The sequence below is a fragment of the Aphelocoma coerulescens genome, chromosome 1, assembly GCF_041296385.1.
Source record: "Aphelocoma coerulescens isolate FSJ_1873_10779 chromosome 1, UR_Acoe_1.0, whole genome shotgun sequence".
Lineage (NCBI taxonomy): Eukaryota > Metazoa > Chordata > Aves > Passeriformes > Corvidae > Aphelocoma > Aphelocoma coerulescens.
In genome coordinates, this window is record NC_091013.1 from 32,888,949 (window position 1) to 32,913,069 (window position 24,121).

General features: G+C 40.9%; 1 protein-coding gene across 2 annotated transcripts in view; it reads right to left on the minus strand.

Moving 5' to 3' along the window:
* GABRB3 (gamma-aminobutyric acid type A receptor subunit beta3) overlaps window positions 1-24,121 on the minus strand; it is a 196,113-nt gene that overhangs the window by 101,363 nt on the left and 70,629 nt on the right. Inside the window, exons 2-4 of one of the 2 annotated variants that reach the window (XM_069006162.1) lie at window positions 19,352-19,399; window positions 12,145-12,236; window positions 11,928-11,995 (exon numbers count right to left, since the gene is read on the minus strand). In XM_069006162.1, coding sequence (XP_068862263.1) covers window positions 11,928-11,995; window positions 12,145-12,236; window positions 19,352-19,399 — 208 coding nt within the window. Of the gene's footprint in view, window positions 1-11,927; window positions 11,996-12,144; window positions 12,237-12,406; window positions 12,487-19,351; window positions 19,400-24,121 lie in introns of those variants that run through there. The other variant, XM_069006168.1, reaches the window with a different exon arrangement.

The window sequence follows — 24,121 nt, forward strand, 5'->3', positions numbered from 1 at the left end:
ATGTGTGAATGTAAATGAGAACCTTAAAGATGTGACTAATGAAAGAAAAGCCTAACACCACAAGTGTTAGGGCTAGATGATTTATTGAGGAAGGCTATGCAAAAGGGATCTTCTTTGGAGGTTAGAAGCTTTTCTTTTTAATGTAAAGATCATGAAATCATAGAATACCAGGTTGGAAGGTATCCCACCTTACAGATCACTCATGATGATATTAAACAGATATTTATAATACCAATGAAGAATATTATACTAATGGATAACAAGATTACATTATGTAAACTTTGGGCTTCCCTTTCCAAATTACAGCACCAGCATCCAATTCAAGAGGCACCCAACACCACATAAATGGGTATGCTGGGAAAGACATATGGTATCAGCCTTGATGCAGTCAGGTTAATAATATATGAGCATGTGACTAAAGTGGGTCTACTGGAAAGATAAGCTGATCAAATACCTCAAATGCATTTGCTAATTCGCTGCCCATCTTTTTATTCCTCTTTTTTTCCCCTGTCCATTTAAGGGGGATGGTTTATAAAAAGAATTGTAGGCAGATAATCAGCATTTTTAAAATAGCTAAGTTATTCCCAAGCTACCTCAACCATTTTTCTGGGGGAAAAAAAAAGGAAAAAATGCCAAAGAAGACACCATTTTTGATTAAAAGGAAATAGATATTTCCTCCTTAAAATTGATTTCTCTTAATCACCTCTTGTTCATCACACAAACACACACAGGTACTGCTAACTACTTCTTACACATTCCATAAGCCCTTACTGCCCAAGGACAACCTGGCTTTCTCTGTCCCACAGGTAAAGTGTTCACCTCTTCCATGCAATTAATTTGCACCTACACTCTAGGTATCTAACAAAGGCTGCTTATGGGACTCTGGTACTTTCTTTAGTTTGTTTTCACAAAGTAAGTACTCTGGAAATCCTTCCCCTATAGACACTTATCTATCTAAACTGAAGTGAACAACATCTCCACTGAATTTAAGTGCATGTAAACTGCCCAGTGTAGCTGCCCTGTGTTCAACCTCAAGCTCCTTTTTGTCGGTGGCTGTCGCTCACCTGCCACAGCTTTCTGCTCAGTCATGCAGGTCAACACACAATGCATTTGAACTGTGTGGAGTTGCTGTCAAGGGGCATGAAGCCAAGCAAGACCAAGAGACAGAGTTCACCCCTCACAAACAAGTCTGCAACAGCAGTTTCCCATCATGAAGGGTGTATCTGTCCACCTATTCTCTCAAAGAAAAGAAAAGAGCTCTGACAGCTGGGTAGAGTCAAGAGGTCATGCAGGTGGCATCCACTTCACTTACTGCCAGAAGGGTAACAGATGGGTATTTGGCTCAAGCCACACTCACTGTGCAGAGAATGGAAAGAAACAAGGCACAATGAACTATCTACAAGCTCATTGAGCTCTACATGAGCTATCTTCTAATCCAGATCTGCCAGTCAGATCAGCTGTATCACTCTCTGGAGAGTCACAGCTCTCCCACTAGAAAGGATGGCCACATAACCTCACATGGATGCAACGAACTGCACTTTCTGGATAGATCTAACCAAACAAATGAAGTGAGCCAGGGAGTTTTCTTGTCTGAAGGACAAGTGTTGTTGCATGGCACAATTTGTTTCTATCTAGATTAAGTTATTTCACAGCACAAGTAGCTGCATCCAAGGTGCCAATTGGCAGTGGAGCTGGCATGTGCTGCCCTCCAGAGAGTACCAAACCTGGAAACTGCTGGGACAAATCCATGCTAATGGCTGACATACAAGTGCATGTCGGAGCACAGGTGCTGTGCTCAAGCACATTAAGTCTTAACATTCTACAGATCATCAGAAGCACGACAACTCTTAAATTTAGCAGAGCCATAGTCCGTGGCTCAAAACCAAAACTAAGGGTTATATATATATTGTTCTGCAAGTCCGGAAGACATCTTCCTACATAAAGTTCCAGTTGGTTAGGGAGATATTTTTGTAATCCAAATAGAAACCTACTGTACATGACTGGAAAATTCTTAGAAAGTCCAAGTGAATAGCATAGGATTCCTACCTGAATATCCCAGGAGGTCAGAAGCTAAAGCAAATCACTGCTAATGCAGAGAAAAAAGACAATGTCAATGTGTTATATTATGAAAATAAGGCCTAAATTAATCTTTTGTATCTTTAACAACTAACAAGACTTACTGGCTTACCCAGTAATATTGATAATTTAAATGCAATTTTGTATCATCTATTATTTTCAACTTCAGATTTTCAGTGCATTCTAAAATGTACAGTAGCATAAAAGCCACCAAGAAAAATGGTCACTGGAAAACACCAAGAAAAATGGTCATCAGCTTGCAAAATAACATTTGATTAAGTAGAAAAATTACTTTACATCTTAGCCTTCTAAATCTGGAAGATTCAATTTCTTACTCTTCCTGACTTATCTCCCCACTGAAAAATGTGACAGGGTCTCAGATTCCCCACATAGCCAAGCACAGCTCCTGGAAGGCAAAGCCCTCAGCTTTCTGGTTGTACTTCAGCCCAGTCCAAAAGCATGAAGGGTCCTGCCCAGCCGAGCTCAGGTGCACCTGAATTGGATTAAAGCTCAACATTTGACATTGCAACTAAGCAATGAGCTCACATGCTAAAGCTGTGATGGGTAAGTAACAACCAGAATGGGAAACCTTAAAATATCCCTCATGTGAACAGGACATAGTTATGGGAATGAAGCTCTTCCTTTCAAGTAACTTTAGGGTTAACAGGCCAGCAGAGTAAGAAAGTGGGGCTATCTTGTATCTCAGTTCAAAGAAAAAGGGATGACCTACTTTTAATCACATGGATTTGAGCTTGATTTAAAGGCTATCTTCTCTGTCCTACATGTATTTTGATTCAGGACTCACACAAAATCTACATGAAAAACCCTCTGCAGTTCGCATCATATACAGAATTTACATGCAGTGCATTAACCTGCTGGCTAATACCACTTAGTCAACTAAAGCTCAGCTGTGTACCAGTTTAGGGCTGTCTTCTAATGATCTTCAAAAAGGCAGGTAAAGAAGGAGCAATAGGTGGAAATCATTCCAACATTAACTGAAAACTGAGCATCCATCCTAAGTCAGTCAACTCCTCTCATTGTCTTCTCCATCCCATTACCCTATTAGTACCACCAGACAGGCACTTCAGGAGGGCCAGTCATCCTTGTTGTCTTAAATACCTGTTTTAGAAGAAAAAATACTCTCTTAGGGAAGTGCTTCTCTCTGTTGAAGGGCACTCTGATGATCAGCTCTGGCTGGATGCTGGTTGTACACCAGATAACCTATTTAAAGCTTGTGAGACAAGTCTTATTCAAGGACTTAACTCCCACTAGTGCAACCATCCTGTACAGAGCTCTGTGTTGGCATAACTTTGCAGCATCCAGAAATTCTAGCTGCACCAGAGGTATCTCTGGCATCTCTGCAGAGTGCTGTATTGTGCCATGGAGACATACTCATGAACTAATGAAAATTCAACATTCATATTAGTATAAAGAAAAAAGTCATTAACTGCTACTGAACTGCCAATTATCCAGTGTAACTGCAGACCTCCCAGCACAGCTGTTTTACCTTCCCTCTCTGCTGCATGCAATATTACATTCATATTGCAGATTACATTATCACAGCGACCTGTAACCAGTTCCTAACTGCTGAGAGAACAAATTATTTTGCCAAAATTATTGGTTCAAATCCGTAATAGTGAATAATGAATTAGACATGCCCAGACTTGGGGATTTTTTTCCTTGCAATATCTGTAGCTACGAGGAACTGTGACATTCAATTACAAATATTAAATAAACTGTCGCTTTGAGATGATTCTTCTTCCAGCTATTTTTTATGACTCTGTGTCACAGGGGAGAAAAGAAGAAAGTTTGTCCTGGATAAGCTAAAACCCCTAATGGTAGCTAAGTACTATCAACCTCTTCCACTGAAAGTTTTTATTATACTTCAGTATTGATGGATTGCACTTGATACTACACAAGTTTAAATCCTTTATATAATCACATCTTTATTAAAAGGAAAACTGTAGGGAAAAGTGAATTGTTACTAAATCATCCCAATGCTCTGGTGACACCTAAAGAAAGATACTCTCCTCAAGTTACAAATCACTGGAGATTGTAAAAGTACCCCAGAGAAGTAGTAACGTGTTCATTTGTTTCCTCCCCTAGCATCCACCACCAGCCAGTAGCAGAGTCAGGACATTTGGCTCCGTGAACCTCTGTGTCAGATGTGTCATGGAAGTTTCTATGTTTGTATGTTGTCTTCTGCCAAGCATGACATTGCCTGCCATGCCTTTATCAAATTGCTAAGCTTTCTGTATCACTACAGACATTAAATTATCTGAATAAGAATTCAGTGCACTAATAAAGATCTTCATATAAATATCTCTCTTTCCTTTATCTCTTTTTTTTTCTGTCCTCAAGGGAATGTAAAAAAATTGCTAGGTATAAAGTAGGTATAAATCCATAAAGCTTCTGTGAATTTTCAACTCCTGTTAACTTAAATTAGTGCACTTCTTCATTACCTGGGCATTATAAAGGTCTTTCGGCAGAAGTAAAAATATATCATGGTCACATGCACAGAAGTCCCAACCTTGTAGTTTAGTAACTTTTCTATGACTACTATGTATATTTGAAATGACATACATGTGACACCTGGTGCAATCGATGCAAAGGTACTATGGAGATACTATGAAGACATACACAGTGTTGGTGACTAATGACATCTCAGATGGCAAGGCATATACTTATGGCATTGGCATTTGTTACAAATGACCTATGGGAAACTTCTCATCTTTGGTGGCATCAGCATGATACCAGAAGGAACATCCGAAACCACACCAAAACATGTTTGTGAGTGCTGAAGAAATAATAATTAAATGAGAGCAGAGATCCACAGAAACAGAGTGCTGGAGAACATCTCAAAGCATCAGCTAGCCCAGCCTCTCCAAAGGCAAGAGCCACACCTTTGGAAGAGGTATTTATCTAATCTCTTCTTGACAACCTGAAACAAAGCTACAAAAAATGTAGCAAGATGAAAACCAATTTGAAATCAATTCCTTCATTTACTTAAGTTCTTCAGGTCTTAATTCAATTGGTTCTACAGAGAAACTGATCATCATTCTTTCACCACCAGCATCCTATATATTGGGAACTTTATTTCTTCTCCCCATACTATTTTTCACTGCTAAACAAACCCATTTACTTCAACATCACCACATACGCCCTGTGTTGTAATTATATTAATTAGAAACCTTTTTTCCATTCCTTACACCTTCTGTTTCTTTCCATCTCCCTAAAAGCAAGTGAGGAAACACTGGACACAGCATTCTTGCTCAGGCTTAACTAATGACAAAGCAAACCCTGTGTCTTGTGAATGACACTTCTATTTATGTACCCCAAGGTAAGATGTGTCTTTTTTCACTTATACTGCACCTGTGACTTTTTTGCTTGCTTTAGATTCTGGTCCAGTAAGGCCTTTTTTAGTGTCCTACTGCTTAGCCAAATCTTTATCATTTTAAATAAGGGATTCATCGTTCCTTATATAATGCAGCATTTCGTGTTTGCTCCTTCTTTTTACAGGGCCATTCCTCTAGTTTGTACACATAATTTTTTGTCCACAGACTATTTGCAATTATTCCAGATTGATGTCATCACAGATCATATCTATTTCATCATCCAAGTCTGGATGATTCAATGTTGGCAGTTGGAGTTGGCTTTTAAATAGTTTATTGGCACCTCCCAGCAACATTAACTACCTCCCTGTCTCTGCATAAGCAGGTATTCCTTCCCCTTCAGAGTAGCTGCTTTCCATTGCAGATAAGCAGAAGCCTGTCATCAATTCCCTTGGACAAACAGGAGTCATTTGCCTATCATGCCATCTGCTACAAGCACTCTTCTCTCTCTCTGTCAATACGAACTATGAAACATGACAGAGATGGAGAGAGAGAGAGAGAGAGAGAGTGAGGCAGGCTGGGGGAGTTCATGGGTACTGTCCTGAGGAAGAAAAATGGAGGAAACAAGGCTGGATGATCCCATGGCCAGCTGGCAACTAGAGAGCAGGTAACCTGAGAGACAGACTATCCTCCAGAATCAGTGCCTGTTGCCATGCCCCTCTCATAGTGGATGGATACTGGCTTGTCATCAGCACAGTGACAGCACTCTTTGCAGGGCTATGCTGGCCACAGGAGATCCTTCCCTGCTTGGGCACTACTTCTTTCTTCTTCCTTTTTTCCCCCCCCCTATATTATCTATCAAATACATACACGTGTCTATATACATGCATGCAAAATTACGTATGTGATCTTTCTGCCATAGTATGATCTACTATTCTCCTTAAATACATTAAATTATAAAATATATAAAAGCAAAATCAGAATACAAAGTTATATATTCTATTTTATACTCCTGTGATTTGTGAACTAGTAATAAGCACTACACACGGGAATCTTCTAGCTAGAAAACTTGTGTTTGCAATATGATCATGTAACCATTGTATCAGAAAAACTCCTTTAATTTCTCCATCTGAATCTTCAAAGTTAAGTATGTCACAACTTGGTTATGATTTCCTGCAGGAGGTAACATTAAGGTTGTGTTTGCAAAGTGTTTAGAAAGTATCTGTTTATGGCAGGAAATATAAGCTCCATTTACAGTAGAAAACATAGGTTACATTTCACTGTGCCTACTCAAAAACTATCCAAGCTGCCTTGGCTCTCTGCATAGCCATTCAGGAAACAAGGACACCTCCCAGAAAGATTAATCCTTCCATTTTAAAAATAACAACCACACAGACACCTAAGATACCTGTTACAAATTAGTGACTGTCACCTTCTTCTGATTCCAGAGGGAATCTGGAGGAGAAGCTTTGGCTGTACATCTAAGGAACAATTAACTTACCTAAGCAGAGGTGTCTGGTGCCATTTGGATTGCCTGGATTATGCAGGACCCCTGCATACAGCTGGCAGGTACAGCAAAGGATCTATGCTCGTTTAAAGGATAAAGGATCATGTTCACTTCAGTTCTAGAGAGGCAGCTGGAGTCCAAACAAGATACCTTGAGGCACCTAAGATATCTAAGAAGCACTATTACATTGCCTTCTTTATTTTCAGCTCTCTTGACTCCATCACCTGTATTGACAAGAACAAGACTCAGTTGTTTAAATTTCAGGAGCTAATACCTGGGCAGAGGACTCACAGGAGACCTGCACCAACCTGGACTGGAAACTGGAGGGCAAGTATGATACTGTGAAACCAAAATGACAGTAGACACCTTTGCCCAATCATCCACGTTCTGTTCTAGATCTCCATTAACTGCACTTGTGGGGTTTAGCAATCCAGCTCTCACTTAGACATCTAATGCTGTAAATCTCAATTTACATAAACCACATCCAGCAAATTCTTTAATATCTAAAGCAAGATGTGACAGATCTCATTAACCGAAGCATGATGTTCTGCACCCTCAGTACTTCAGGTGAAGCATGAATTAATTCACCTAAAAATAATTATTTGTGTATCACTCTCAAGGAAAATAGACACTATTTAGTCTCAATGAGTAGTAACTTCAGTCGACCTTAGGGCAGCAACTAAAACAGTTTGTCAGAAATATGTCAAAATTGCTTTGAAAATCAGCAGGCACCCAATGAAGTCTGTATGCATACTTGCAGTTTTATAAAGGCACATACGTAAAAATAAAAGTTACAGTGTTAGCATAGAACAGATTACATCTTTTTTAGAGTGACCCCATAGAATAGATGACATCTTTTTCAGAAACAACAACTCATCTGTTTTAAGATCTGACTTTAAGTCAAACTAATTTTGTGACTACAGTATTCTCAAAACAGCAGGACAACTATATAGCAAATGATGCCTCCTGGGTTTTCCTCGTTTAATTTTATCAAAATTAGAGCCTTTGAGAAACCCTTGATGAACAGCTCTGAAGTCCTCTCTATAAACAAAGAGAATGCAGACAGCCCTTCAGAGAGTAGTAGCATGTTTCCTGTTGTCTGCAAAACATTATCTCTAAGAAGAAATGTTCATTTTTGCACTGATCCCCTTGTTTTCTCCACTCTATAGCATTACTTCCCATAAACTATGAAACACATTCTAAAATTATAGTAAAATGAAAGCACAGTACTTTAGTCTTCCAGCTATAATAATGACTTTAAAGAGGGGTTATTTGGAGATTCAAGGCATTGATTATTTAACTTCCTAAATACAGAAGTATTTAGGTGCTTGAAAATTGAGTGCCTGGAACTACCGCATTTTATTCACAGATCAAACATTGAAGAAGAATCAGACTACAAAAAACATTGCAAATTGTGGACACTGTCTGATTGGAAATAGGCTGACAAACTAGTAAAAGCACAAGAACTATTTCTTTTTCAATTCACATCATCTAAGCAAAACACAGCAAGAACAACACAGAATCAACCTGAACCATAAAAAATAATAAAATTTATGGCTAAATTATTGAAATCTGACATCATTAATCTTCCATACTCTTTATTTGTAAGATGACTTACTGTATATTCTCAGTATTACATCTGTTGTTATTATTGATCAGTATTTTGTTTAGAGATTTATATTTCGGTACAATTTACAGTGACTTTAAATGAAATGATTGGAGGTAGGCACAAAAATAGGTAGGTGCTTAAGTATCCATTTACACACATAATTTGTGAAATAGGCAAATAATTATGGGAAAGAATGTACAGGTTAAGCAGAGGAGTAAAGCACACTGAGATATAGATACAGCTATATGTGCAGGTCATTAAAAGACTGCAGCCCTTCCCTGAGCAATGCACTTCTCATATGCAACTTCATTAATTCCCCCTTGCTACCATATCTATGTAACTTTAAGTGTAAATATCAAAGCATGTGATTTTTATATCATACATGTTTACAATTTCAATAATGCTAATCAATATTTTCAAGATGTTATGAAATCAAATAGAAACTGTTTATTTATAACTTTTCAGTAAAACAATTTGATGGTCTGCAATCCTGATACTTGCATCTGTCCTCCTGTTCCAGATTAGCATTTCAGCATCAAAAATAAAGAAAAATGTTAATCATTCCATGTAATCCAAGATGTGCATGGCTATTCAGTAAATCTATTCTAAAATATAGCTACAGGTAGTCAATGTATAGGGCAAAGGACTTTTAGTGATTTTCAACACAAAGACTAAAACCACACAATTTTTTTAAATTATGGAAAGCTTAATAAATAACTAGCAAATAAAGATTCATAGAGGAATATATTATATATAAACCTACAGTTTGGTTATGAATAGAAAAGAGCATGATACAAGCTGTAATTCCTGTTACAAAGAATTGTTATCATTTCACTGACAGCTACCTTACAGGCTGCCTATAAGGTAGCATAATAAAACTTGCTGTAATGACATTTTATTTATGTCCATAAAATTGAAGAATGTTAAATCTCTGGATATTTTATTTTTAATACAGAGGTAAATTTTAACAAGCTAATTTATACAATGTTATACCAATGTCTAGATTTAACTCGAAGGAATTAATGTCCATACTACCACAGTTCATACAGAGAAGTTCTTGTAAGATATTTCAATAATTGATGAGGCTAAAGGTCAACACTCCCAAAAACTGCTGGGAATTAAATGAAAGAATATGTCAAAGTTTAAAAGTTTAGTTGGCAGCCAGCATGAAGTTCAACAGCTATGCCTCAGGTCTTCAGACTAACAGTGTCCTTTTTTTCCCATCCAAATTACTACTTAAAATAAATACTTGAGTAATCTTGAAAAGCTCCTTCTGTTCATCCTTATTCACTGTTCATTGATACATACTCAAGAATCCTTGCAGACCAGTATAGTTACTTAAAACAAGTAGAAGTAACCAACTCAGGCAGTACGTGAATATAGCTGTGCTTAGTCAATGACTTCTTTTCCAGGGAGGTGAGACAAACTCAGGAGAAACTCTGGTTGTAGTAAGGTGTTCACCAACCAGAAACCCTTCCTGCTCATTTTTGCTGAAGTAAACTAGAACAGTTTTCGTAACAAAAGTACTTTAGCAACTTTCTTCAGAAACACATTATTTGTTTCTGTTGCAAGATCTGTATTGATTTTTTAAGACTTTGCATTGCCCCACAACGGGGCACAGAAAAAAACACTTCTCTACAGCTGCTCTGGCAGCTAATGGGCAAGAGTGAGCACCGACTCCTGGGGCAGCTAGAAACTTAAGCAACTGGTAGTACACTGACACACTGTTTGGGGGAAGAGGATGGCACCCATCTTCTTGAGGAGCTCCCGTATCACTGAGGATGTGATTACCCAGCCTAGCACAAGACGCAGTGTAATTACTTATTTTTCCTTATACCCCTGCTATAGTGGGCTGGACAAGTTGTTATTTAAACCTAACAGGCTTTCCTGCAGCTGGGAAGAAAAAAGAAAAAGCACAAAAAGCAGCATACATCCCCTCATTTTCTTTCCAATCTCAGTATGCCTTTCTCTGGTATTTATTGCCTCTCTGGCACTTCACATACACAGTGTTATATATTAATTTAATGAGTCATGTAATGCTTCCCTAAGACTGGAACATATCCAGAGGTGGGGAAGGTGGCAGTGGGGATACTGAAGTCAGACTTTTCAATTGCTCTTCAGAGAGAAGCTTTCATTTAGCTCCCATTTTTTTAATTGAGAAGCAATCCTACAGGTACAGAAAAGCCTGTCAAATACATGAGGCATCTCTGCAGTTGCCTGAATCTGCATGAAGCCTAAGACAAACTCTTGTAAGTAAGAACTATCTCATTTTTTTCCCGCCTGAATGAGTAGAAAGGCTGGCATTGGTGACACTTTTAACTGCAAACAGGTAACTCTATCTCTGTCAAAAGCATTTTTTAAAAGATGAGAAGTTTCTCTCTCAGAATTTCAAGTAGAGGGTGTGAAAGTAGTGGCAGGATTAATAAAAATACAGGGATCACGTATCAAGCCTAGATACACCAGCTTGCAACAGTTCATTGAAGGAGAGGTAGCGCAGTGTGAGCGTTATAGGTACTACAAGAGAGCTCAGATTCCAAATGTGTAAATATTACTTTTAATGCTACAAATGTAACTACAGCATTGCAGAGTGGGCTGGTCTTTCTACACGTGGTTTGCGAAAGGAAGAATACAAGGAAAAAAAAGCTGAGACGCAGAGAAAAGGAGTAAATTGCTCAGGATCATGAAAAATCCACCTCAGATTTAGGATTAGGCCAAGAAACAGAAATTATAGCTTCTAACCTCGAATCATCAAAGTATACAGACGAGAGGACCAAAACGCAGAAAGGCACTAAACACCTCCCTGTCCATCGGTGAACCCGACAGCCCCGCACAGCATCACTTTCCGAGGCAAGACTAGACTACAATTCCTCCCAAGTCCATTCACAACCGCGCGGGCTCTGGGTGCTCAACAAGCCTTAAAGCACTCGCACATGTCAGAGTTTACCCACAGACAAGCTGGGCTGTTCGGTTTTCTTCCCCTGAATCGAGCAAGAAGCAGGGAGATGCCGACAGCCGCGGCCCTCCATCGCCGGCCCGGGAAGCCCGCCGGCCGCCGCCAGCCCGCCCCGCATCTCGTCGGCTGCGAGGCCGCCGGCGGAGCCCCAGCGAGCTCCGGCCGCCCGGGGGGACAGGGGGAGGAGAAGGGAGGGCTGGCGCAAACCGGGGGCCCGGCACACTCGCGGAGACGGCCGCCGGCAGTGAGAGGGAAAAAGGGGGGAAGGAGGAAAGCGCGTCTCCAGGGAAATAAAGTTTTCAAGCGAAGAGGGCAGCGCTCGGAGCCCCGCGCAGCCCCCGCCGCCGTCCGCCGAGGCAGCAGCGACTTCGTGAGAAAGGAGGGATGGGGAACGGGCGGCCGTGACCCGGGCCACAGCCCCGGCGCCGGCCGGGCTCGCCCGCTACTCACCATGTTGACTTCGGAAACCATGTCGATGCTGGCGATGTCGATGTTCATCCCCACGCAGACGGGCGGACCTGCGAGCAGACCAGACCTTTACCAGGCAGCGAGAGGTGCCGCAGCAGCGGGGGCGCGGTGGCCGGACCCGCCGTGCGGGAGAGGCGGCAGCGCCGGGGCCAGCTGGGGGGGGAATCTCCAGGCGGCAAGCCCGGGTAGGGCGACTCACCTCCGAAATCCGGCCGGAGGCGGATGTCATAGCCCTTCAACAATTTATCCACAGTTTCTTTCACGAAGGACATGTTGCCGGGATCGTTCACACTGTGGGGAGAGAGAGACGGGGGTGTCGGGCGGGAGGAGCAGAAGCCGGGGTGCGAAGGGCCAGGGGCGACAGCGGGAGCGGGACCAGAGGGGGAGGGCGGGGGGAGCGCATCAGCTTGTTCCCCTGGAAAACGCATCCCGCGCCGCCGCCGGGGCACACTGGCACCTACCTCTGGGCGCAGCAGACCACGGCCACCAGGACGGGAGCAGAGAAGATCCCAAAGATCCTGACTCCCCCAAAGCCCCACATCCCTCCGCTCCACGCTCCCTTCGCGCAGCAGCAGCAGCAGCAGCCGCCGCCGCGATCCGGCTGCCCCGGCTGCCGCTGAGGAAGAGGCGGAGGCGACAGTCCCCGTTCTTCCCCCACCTCGCCCTCCCCCCCCCCAAAAAAAAAAATCCCCCACTCCCTGCCCCAGCACCACCACCCGGCCCGCGGGAGCCGCCCGCGCACCCGGCTGCGCCCGCCCCGCGGCCGGACGCCGCCGAGCCCCGGAGGAAGCTGCCCTCCGCCGGAGCCCGGCCAGCCGCCTCCCCTCCGCCCGCCGCCGCCCCGCCGCCTTCCCGCCAGCCGGGAGGGGAGGGGAGGGGACGGAGGGAGGGCGCCGCCGTCCCCCGGGCGGAGAGCCCGAGGTGGGGCGCCGGGGGAGCGGGGCTGGCGGGGTCGGGGCCGGCAGCGAGGGGCGGTGGCTCCCCGGGCACCGCCTCGCAGCACGCCCGACCTTGGCACGGCACCGGCCCCGCGGTACCTGCCTGAAGGCGGCGATGCTCGCCGGCAGCCCCCGCGGGCTCTCCCCGCAGCCGGCTCCATCTCCCCGAGGTAGGAGCAGGACTGCGGGGGCAGGGCAGCCCGCAGGGTCCCCCCCGGAGCCGGATGAGAGGCGGCTGCCCGACGCCGTGCTTCTGTCCTCCCCTGCCCCTCGGCCTGCCTCTCTGTTTTGGGGTACTCTGCCCACCTACCCCGTGGCCCATCCTGGGAGCGATGCCCGGAGTGAGCCGCTGGGGCGGGAGAAGGAGCTGGCCTGGGAGCCCTGACGTGACCTGCAAGGGCCTGAATGCGTCCCTGCCATGGCCAGGGATGTGCATGTACAGCTGACAGGCCTGAGGGTCCCTTCAGCCGTGCCTGCGAGGGTGCCACCAGCATTGACCAATATGGACATGCTTTGCCAGGCAAATCTCCACTGGGTTCAAAACACGTGTAGGCACGCTTGTCATACGGGACAGTAATGAAGGGAAACGGCACTGGTATCAAAGAGATGTAAGGCGAGAGTTGTCCCCTTTCAGCTTCTGGATGTTGTTAACTTTGTATAAAGCATTGGTTGGGTGAAGGCAGCACAGTTGTTATTATTTTTAATCTTCTTCCAGGTTAATTAGTTTTTTCAGCAGGACTAGTTGGCGTGGAAACAGAATGCTGACTTAGCTATATTGGTTTTGGTTCCAGAGGCAGCTCCTCACCACTGGAGCTCTTCACCATGCTCTATGAACATACTAACATGCCCTTGGCCAGCTTCTGATTCTCATTGCATTGCTATCAGCGGCCACTGGTCCATGACAAAGCGTAACATTTCAGTAGCCAAGGGAGAACAGCTATGTCTTTCTTTTGCACTTTTTCTCTTACCACCTGTTTTTCCTTCCACATATTTTCTTCCCTTTGAGAAACTGCAATGAAAAGGGTGGACGTTGAGTAATGTTGTGGTGTTATGTACAGGTGAGAAAACATGGGTGGCTTTTTCGCTCTCCTCAACAAATTCTTGAAAAGAAAGACAAATGCAATCCATTGTTCTGACCTTGTTGCTTTTGCAGTTATTAATAAAGATTCAAATAAAAGAAGGAGCAGGCTCAGTTTTAAAAATAATATTAAACTCTATAGGCAATGCAAAAAAATGTAGAGAAACTGAGTGTTGCCAAATCTTGTGATTTCATGTTAATATTTGGGTTTTTAATAGTACCATAATTACTATGATTATAAAGTAAGTAAAAATCTTAGCTTTCATTTAGAAACCTTATTAGGCTTATGATGAAAGCCTGAGAATTGTGGCACGAAGCATACATGACTCAAGGGCTCAAAAATGAAAATTCAAATAATAAGTAACTATGTAAGTAATTTTAAGGCCCTGGGTCCTAATGTTTTTTTAATGCTATGAATGGGCAGTATTGAAGACCAGTTCTTTCAAAGACTTCAGAGGAAGTGAATTTAAGGAAGGGTACTAATTCAATTCTGTCCCCCTAAATTCTGAAAGAAAGTATTAACACCAAAGAAAATATTTCTCATGAAGAATTTAACATGGTTTAAAAGCACATTTAAGCACTAATAACTTTTCTTAAATAGATTGTCAGTTTTATAACAGAAATTAAAAAAGTTAGAGAACAATATTTCTGATTAATGTGCTATCCTGGTACTTTGGAAACATATCTGAGGTAGGAATGAATCAACAGTGCTGTAGAGTCTGTCATATTTTATCACACTTCATTTAAGTATTTGTCTTCTTGATCTTACAGAGCAGCCATTTCCACTTACTTGGGAGCAGCATAAAGATAATCTAGGATGGAACTGATGGAACAAGGAAATATTTAGTGGGTTATGGAGCATTTGTTCCTTGGGACTCTGGATTCAATTAGGCTTAGTAATAACCAAAGGATGCTAAAAATTATAACCAATCAATGAATTTCATGAAAGGTAAAAATCATCTTGACTTCTCTGTGACATGGCATTTGCAGTGAAAGTAGCACTGTGGGTTTTGTCTGGAGAAAAGGCTCAGAACAAAACTTCTGTGGCAATGGACTGGGGATAAGACCCACCCAAGACCTGCACCAGGCAGAGTATTCAAGGACATAGTGGAAGCCCAGACTTTTGGGAATCTATTTAATGTGGCCAATAAGGAAAAAATGGGCACAGAATTAGACTCCTTGTCCTCCCTCAAAATTCACCGGCCTGACTTTGCTTCTGGAATTAGACTCCGAAACATCTCCTTTCAAAAGGCAAGCAGGTTATCTCAAGGAATGCCTGGAAGGAGTCTGGGCACTTTTATTCACTAAAGCAAAAAAAAGCATCCAATCACAACTTGTAGATTGTCCATCCAAGAAAATCCCAAGGATGTATCTCCTGAGATAAGCCCAGACTGCAGGACCTCAGGGTAAACCTTTGTTTTTTGCAATGTTGCACTTTTCAGCAAATAGTTAAGTAAGGGAGAGGGAAGGAGTTAACTCTGTGGCCTAGTGGTTTGGCTGTTGCCTGGGAAGTACTGTTATTTCGTAAATAATCTAGTGATTCATTAATTATTGGATAAAATAAATCAATGTTCAGTGGTATAAGGAACAGAACCCAATTCTCTCCTCCTTTTGGGTGTCTTCATAATTGCTCATTCTCACTCTTTCTCTTTTTTCGATGTACAGTCCTTCTGTCCCAGTAAAACTATCCCTGTAAAATAAGAGGCTTTAAACATTGTAGTTCAGGGACTAAAATTCATCACATTTTCTACAACTTTGGTGAATGTCACAGCCTCTGGGCCACTGGAAAGTTAAGATCTATGCTCCTGATCAAATTTTGTTCAATAAGGTGAGCACAGTGTATGTTCTTTACTTCCTCAGCACTGCCAATATTGTAAAGGCCACTTGAACAATTGGTAAGTCTAAACTGCAAAGGCAAGCGTTATGTGTGAAGGAGCAAAAGGACTGTCCTTGGTCCAATGCAAATATGTGTGGAAGAATACAACTGCCAAGACTACATGTGAAAAAAGTCCTTGGGGTAAATTGGATTATAATGGATTCATCAACAAACTCTGGGTTAGCAGACACAGGGCCTGATCTCTAGAGCAAAACTCTTGCTGAGGATCTGATATCCATGCCATACCCATTTGTTTTGTGTTTGATTTTTTTTTTAATCCCATTAGGAAAAGTTGAGAAATCTGGTCCACTAAAGTAAATGCTCATTAGCAGCTAAAGCAATGTGCTGCTGGGGTGCATTTTTCAACTTAGTTTGAGAGGAGTCGTGTTCATGTATTCTGAGACTGCTCTGAGACATGAACCAAAGCACAGTAAGTGGGAATGATCAAATGATTCATGTTGCAAGCACAATCCTGGTCTGCTGTAAAATGCTATGTAGATGCATCCATCATCTTATTTCAGAAGGAGCTGGAACAGAGCACACTCAGCCCCTGTCAAAGGACAGAAATGGTTGAAGGCAGTGGGATTAGAATGAGAAGCAACTCAAAATTTTGGAACAAATTCCAGTTTCCTTCATCATTTTCAGTACTAATGGAGATACAGAAGAGGAGGCAATGACAGGAAGGCTAGAGAAGAGGAGAGAACTGCTCACAACTGATGCATTTGCAGTACTACCACTATCAGTCACCAGATTGTAGGAGAATGCCTGGCTTGGGAATCAGGGAAGAAGTATTTGATCACACCATGCAATACATCACTGATCTCCTGTGCTGGAAAGTGGTACTGGGGGTTTACCTGACAAAGTGAACTTAACTCCACTTACACATTGAGGTCAGAATCACTTATCAAATATTTTCTTTTTCATTTTCCTTTCTGTCTTGTCTGTCCTTAACTGATTCTGACAAAGATCCAGTCTTATCCTGAAGCAAACTGCAATCACAAAGGGTTCAGAGATACAAAAGAGAGACTGAAACTAAAAGAAAGTGGGCAGAATTGTTGCTACAGCTGAAATGTTGCCTTCTGAGGAGCACAGGACATTAATCTTACTAGGCTGAGACCCATGCTGCTGCTTACCTACTCTGCCTTACAGCAATTTTATTAGCCTGCTGGTTTAACCTGCTGAGAAGGTGTAATTAATAAAACTGGCTGGGAAAAAATCCACAAGAAAATTTTCAACTCTTTTTTTTTTTGTTTTTTTCTTTTTGCTAAATCTGACTTCTTTTTCACTTTATGAAATCACAAGTCGAGGATCATTTTTGTCAAAATACCATACAATAGAAATCAGTATTTCTTTCAGAAAGCTCAACTTCCTTATTTTCTGTCCTGCAGTATCTCAGCAGGAGCAGAGCTTTAGAGTGACAGGAGGATGCTGGGAAGCATTAGGGCTTAGGGAATACTCTGCACTTTGGCAGTTTTTTACACTGTGTTTTGCCTGTTCAGATAATGAGCAGTGTTTGTTGGACATACTATGTGAGGAAAACAAGATTATGTTCATTTACTATATATATTTATCAGAAACCATATGTAACATTTGCTGATGTTGGGTAATACTCAACAGTTTATTTAACTGACAGTGAGTTTATACTCATTGTCCTCATTTCTGTCAGGCAGATTGAAAGCAGCATTGCATGAATCCATTTGCTTTGGTTGCATAATTTTCTGGTTTACATTTAATTATACAGAAATATTAATGGTGTTATGTCAACAGTTCTGATGTAGTGGAGATCTGAATGTTTCAGTGGGCCACATAAAGAATAAGTTATTAATCCATATGAATAATGGGGGAAATTTGCCTTTAATAAGAGGCATGATCCAAATTGTCTTGAACTGTTGTTTAAATTTCAGATGGGTATTTTTTCTTCATATTCAAGAAAATAGAATAAAAATTTGAATTATCTGAATGACTTTAAAAGTGTATTCCTGCATCATTCCATTCCTTATGCGGCAAAACCTCTGGATTATGCACATAGTGAGTCAGACACATCAAAATAAAAATCCATTGACAGTTTGGCAGAGGAAGAAATAATCATGGCTCTTTATAACTCACATTTTTTCATCATGAAGATTAATGATTATGCACTGAAATAACACAAATACATTAGAAAAGCCTGTGGTGCATTAGAAGTACTATTCTTTTAAGTCTCTGTCTTGATGAAAATAGAGTCTTTTGAGAAAAACAGACAAGTAACTGAGTTACAGCTTTTTTTTTTTTTACTGTAACTGTAGTTGAGGAAGTGCTATTTTATATAGGACTTCTTTGTTAAGTTTCTACTTGAGTGGATTCATCTAAATCCCTTTTTCAGGAGCACATTATTCTTAAAAAACCAGTATGCAGCAGTTACCTTTTTTCTTTAAGGTTAATTAAAACCAGAAGGTTGTAGCCCATATATTTATGTCTTCATATTTATTAATACCTTTATGAATCTCATTTGATATAATTATTGTTTATGCAATTTTTTGCTAACAACAGCCAGAATTCCAAGTTAATATCCCAGCCTCCTTTTGCAGGAGATTATACAGAGTGAAGAAGACAAGCATGAGTTCTTTGAATTGCCTATATTTAATATTATGTATATTTAAAGGAAGACCAAGTCAGGGTCCTAACTGATGCATCTGTATTAGGACTAGCTAAAACAAAAGATATTGGTTCCTGGCATTTCCATACAAATGTCCCTTTGAATTTTAACAGAGGAAAAGAGGAAAGATGAAAAAAAAAAACCACCAAGGGGAGGGAATGCAAACACTTCCACATGAAACAGCATAAGCAATGAGAAGGAAGTGAAGGGAAATTATTTCATTTTCTAGACACAGTTGTGGAAGTGAAACTCCAAGGTAACAAAGAAAAAGCTATAGGTAGTGAAAATCTGAAGTATGTCTTACTCTTATCCTTTGAGAAGGAAACAAATCCTTTTTTGCTTATGCTGAGGAGTGCCCTTAACAGAAACAAGTCCAGGAAGGATGAGGGGAAAGGAAAGGCTTCAGAATGCGGAGGTGTGTTTATACAGAGGCTGCATCTGCAGCCTTCTCCTGCCAAGACACAGTGCTCTGCTGGTCTCTCTAAATGCATCCTCTTTTCCCAAGGCTGTGCCAGCTAGCCCTTTGCTCTTATTCCCCAAACATTGGCATCAGAAGCAGACACAGTTAAGCTCATAATACACAGATCAGGATCGTGGGCCATATTCCATCTGTGAAATAACTCATAAATTAGGCTGGTTGTGCAACTGTATGTCTTTGTCATATGTACTGTACACAGAGGGGAAATCACTATATTTAAAGGGGAAACATTATTAGGTATATACGGAATTGTGTATGATGGGTTAAAATATTTTTCATTTTGCCTTAAAGATTACTTTGCGGCTCAGGAAAAAATGTTAATAATAGTTTTTAATATTTTGAAGGATATACATTCTATTACAGATAATAATCACACTCTTAAAGTACTTTTAGTAACTCACCTTGTGTCATAAATTGCATATAATTTTTTGTTTTCTTCAACGGCATTCCTAAAAAGAGAGAAAAAGAGAATATTAGTTTCATGCCATGTGCCCATTGCAAAAAAACCCTCTTGTTGATGGCCCTAAACGTTTTCAGACCACCACTGTAGAATCTAGAAACGGGGAATAAAATAACCTATAAATTGACTTGTTCAACCCCTCACATGACAAGATTGTAATAATCCTTTGGAAATTGCTTAAGTGGGTTTTTAATTATAGATCCATGACTCTGTTGCCAAGAAATGAATAAAGAAAAAAATAGTAACTGCTTCTGTGAAAAACACAATGAAAAGATATGTTTTTGATAGAGTTATGTGAATAATTTTCAGCAATGCTTTCCAATTGATCCAGATGAACATTATCCCACTCAGTTATTTCATTATTTTTTAATAAATAAAACTAAAAGTATGCATTGAAGTCTAATGCAATGTATGCAATGTGAGTAAATAATTTACCTCTGATATTTTGAATACTTTTATCTGTGATTAAACATTGAGGTTCATATAAAAAAAAAGACATATTGAAAATTTGAAGCTGGAGTCTCTATTTTTAAGCTTTTTCAACTGAAATCCATGTGACTTTGCAGAATGCATTTTGCATTCTTTAAGTAGGAAAAAGATGGTTTTTTTCTGAACTTTTTTGTTGGACTGTTTCTGAACATGTGGGAAAAAAGTACTCTTTGGAAATAGTGCTACTGATTTGAGGTAGAGCAAGAAATGTTGTCTGAAATGTGTTGGCTTTGCTAGGATCAGCAATAAAATATAAGTTTTAGCAAAGTAGTTTCTGAGAAAGCGTGATGAATCTAAGAGGCACTCCATAATAAGTATTGATTTGTATCTTAAAATCTGATTTATGTCTCTCTGCATTACTTTACCTGTCTGCTTAGAGAAGTTAAAGAGAAGCAACTAAAAGCATGGGGTAAATGACCCTGAGTTTGGATGCATTAAGCTCCACTTACATGGGAAAAGTTTGGGTTTGGTCCCTGTTCCTGGAGTGGTTATGCCTTTCACATTAAATATGCACTGGCTAAAGGATATTAACAGATGAATTTTGTGAATACTCAACTCTCTTGGGCATTGGGTAAGGAGATGTAGGGCCTCTCTCATGTCTTAGATCTCCTTGAAATAGCCAGTGTGTAAAACACAACTGGTAGTGCTGGGCTGGGCTCAGCTTGGATGAGCAACATCTGGTCCATTTAAGGTGCCCTGAGTTATCTGGGACACTTCATAGAGTTGTCAGTTACCACACAGGACCTACACGAGACCCACACTCTACTGGAGAGTTAATTGGAGTTCCATGGGAACACCTTGGAGAATTCCAATGGCTCAGAATGCTTGTGTATGGGAACTGGGCTGAAACTCTCAGGTCAGGTTCCACCCTAGAGAAGGATCCCCAGCTTTCTATACAAAGGCTACATTAAGAGAGTTGACTAGATCTCTGTTGACATAATGGGAACACCCAGGTCTTGGGTAGACACCTATGTCTAGTCTTCAGATTAATCCTACTCCCAATTTCACAATATCTTATGTTCTTTTGATTGTTCTGGCATCAAGATTCACAAACCACGTTGCTCTGGATTTAAAGATCATAGTATTGTCTGCCTACAACCACACCTGGGCATGCTCTGTTGGGGTTTGGCTGATATTCTCAAGTACAGTTTCGTTTATTCTCCACAATTCTTAGCTGTCTTTTCCTCTGTGACCCCCATCGGGTAATTTCTTGAGCTCAGCAAAGGAAAGAGAAGGGGAGGAAGAGCAGAGAAGTAGCATCTGAAGCCTGAACACTGACCCAAATATAACACCTGATTATAGTTAGGGATCTCATATTGGTAGAGTCACATGGTCAATGCTGAGACAAGAAGATGGTTGGGCTCTTTTCTAAAGGGCACTTTGCAACCTGCTGCAAGGTACTGGAGCAACCACTCTGCATTTGCAGAGGCTGGATACAGAGAGTCAGGGAGCATGCTCAGCCTCTATCATCCTTTAGGACTATGCTCCCAAACAGCCAGTGACACCTGGGAGACAGACACAGCTCAACCTGTAACCATGACAACTGGCATGTGACTTACAGCAAATTAGCTATGGGTGGAAGAGGGTACTACTTCTAAATGAAAATCTACAGTATAGATGGAATAAGTATCTGGTTTCTATCTCATTATCTAAATATATCCATAATCATAGGATAAAAAGAAATTTGAATATAATAAGAGCTTTCTTTAGTTAGTAGATTTGTGAAAATTTTAAGAACCGTGCAAAATGTCATGTGTGGCCACCCTGTGTTTATAATTTTTGACAACTGTCATCAAAAATGACAGTGGCAGGATAGAACTGACTCTAGTTTCCTTATTGGTAGAGAGATTATAACAGCAAAGGGAGATCAGGAAAACCATTAGGCAAATGTAACAGGAAAGAGTCAGATTTAATCTTTTACGTGTTGAAGTTTCACAGTCAGCTTTTATTCAGACTGATCATGCACTCCATTTTTTTCTTCTCTCGCAAAAATGTAGACACATCTTAATGCTGAAATTGTCTTCTTCAGCAGAGTAGTAAAATCATGTGATCTCTGCACTGAAAAATGCTTTCTTGTGAATGAGGAGCAAATGGAGTTCAGGAGTCCCCTAGCATGGCTCTGTCTGCCTGTCACCAATAGAAGACATGCTTCTGAAAGTATTACAAAAGTAATTCCCCCGTGACAAAAGCAGCACATTAAAAGTACTTATATTAAAAAGACTTTGTTGTATATGAATATCATTATATAATTGATTATTCCCATTAAAATGCTTTGCATCCTTATCACAACTTTAATGAAAGAACAAAACTGCTTTGAATATTATACATGCACTTGCCTAGAGCCACTATTAAGCAAAGAGGCTCTGTGTGCAGCCAGGCAGTTGTTGATGGTAAATCAAATGGAGGGCATATGGTTTCAGTATTGCTGCTGGTAGAGTTTTTGTTGCTAGAAAGAGCTAATGTTTTGCATTTAGGATTATTAAAGTAACAGAAATAGTAGCTTATCTTTTCCCCCTTTTTTCCTCTCCAGCTCTCTTGAAGACCTACTCAATATATACAGAAAAACATGCTATGAGTAACCTATGCTGAAATGTTAGGACTTCCCTGAACTGCAAACTTAGAACTTTGTGTGTTTTTTTAAAGACCCCAGAGTTTCTGGATGATACCATGACTCAGAATGCCTCTGGTTGGGATTCCTGCTTGCTGATGTAAGCATTAGAGATTAAATGTGTAAGTCTGAGCCAGTTACCAGGGACTACTTTAATAATCAGTGAGGACAGCAAAAGCAGGTCCAAAGACTGAAAGAAACTCAAGAGGCTGAAATAGACTAAAATAGTGTAAATGAATCACCCTCCAGAAGTATCTAATAACTATGAACATATAGCCCATAGCTAGCAAGATATCTAACTTTTGGGTAGGTAGTATTGCCTAAGATATATTACATTCATGGGATTTAATGGGAATGAAGGCAAGATCTGTTTCAGTACATTGAGCATATTGCCCTACAAAAGTTCATTAGATAAAGATGTTTTTAGGTTGGAACTCCATGAAGAATATCTCTGCTAATGTTAAGTGGGCAGCAAAGAAACAGAAAAGCTGATAAATTAATACCTTATTTCTGGAATTGCTGGAGTCTTTTATCCAAATGTAAGTAAAATTTTAAACAACGATCATCCCTTCTGGATTAAGGTCACAATACAAAGCAGCGCTGGTGGATGAGTAGCTGGACATGACCCAGCAATGTGCACTTGGAGCCCAGAAAGCCAATTGTGTCCTGGGCTGCATCCAAAGCAGTGTGGAACCCCACCTGGAGTGGTTCATCCACCTCTGGGGTCATCAGCACAGGATGGAGATGGACCTGTTGGAGCGAGTCCAGAGGAGGGGCACCAAGATGATTAGAGGGATGGAGCACTTCTCCTATGAGGAAAGACTGAGACAATTGGGTTTGTTCAGTCTTGAGAAGAGAAGGCCTTGGGATGACATAATTGCGACCTTTCAGTACCTGAAGAGAACCTATAAGAAAGATGGAGAGGGACTTTTTACAAGAGGATTTAGTGACAGGACAAAGAGAAATGGATTCTAACTAAAAGAGAGTTCATCTAGGTTAGATATTAGGAAAAAATTTCTTACTATGACCATGGTGAGGTACTGAAACAGGTTGCCAAGGGATGTTGTGGATGCCCCATCCCTAGAAGTGTTTAAGGCCAGGCTGGGTGGGGCTCTGAGCAACCTGGTTTAGGGGAAGGTGTCCCTGCCCAAGGCAGGGGGATTGGAACAAGATGATCTTTAAGGTCCCTTCCAACCCAAAAAATTCTATGATTCTATACTCCAATGCTAATGAATCACAGGATGCTTAACAAGTACTCTTGACCTTATGTATCTAACAAAGTGATTCAGCATGAAAATATAGATACAAACACTAATTTTATAGCTTGTAAGACAATGCTAACAGTAAGGAAGTGAGATATTTTAGCTTCAGATTTGAAAGCATCTGAACATGGAGGGCCACTACTGAGAAAAAAAAAACAACTTGCTTTTTCTACTCTGGGAAGAATTCTGTACATCTCACATAAGCTATTTACAAACAGGAAGAAAAACAAACGTGATGCTAAACTCACTCTCCACTCGGGGAATGTACACCTCATTATTCACCGTGAAATGAAGAAAATAGAGTTGTTGGTTGACCCAGCACACACAGCAGAGGCCAAATGAACCCCATTCT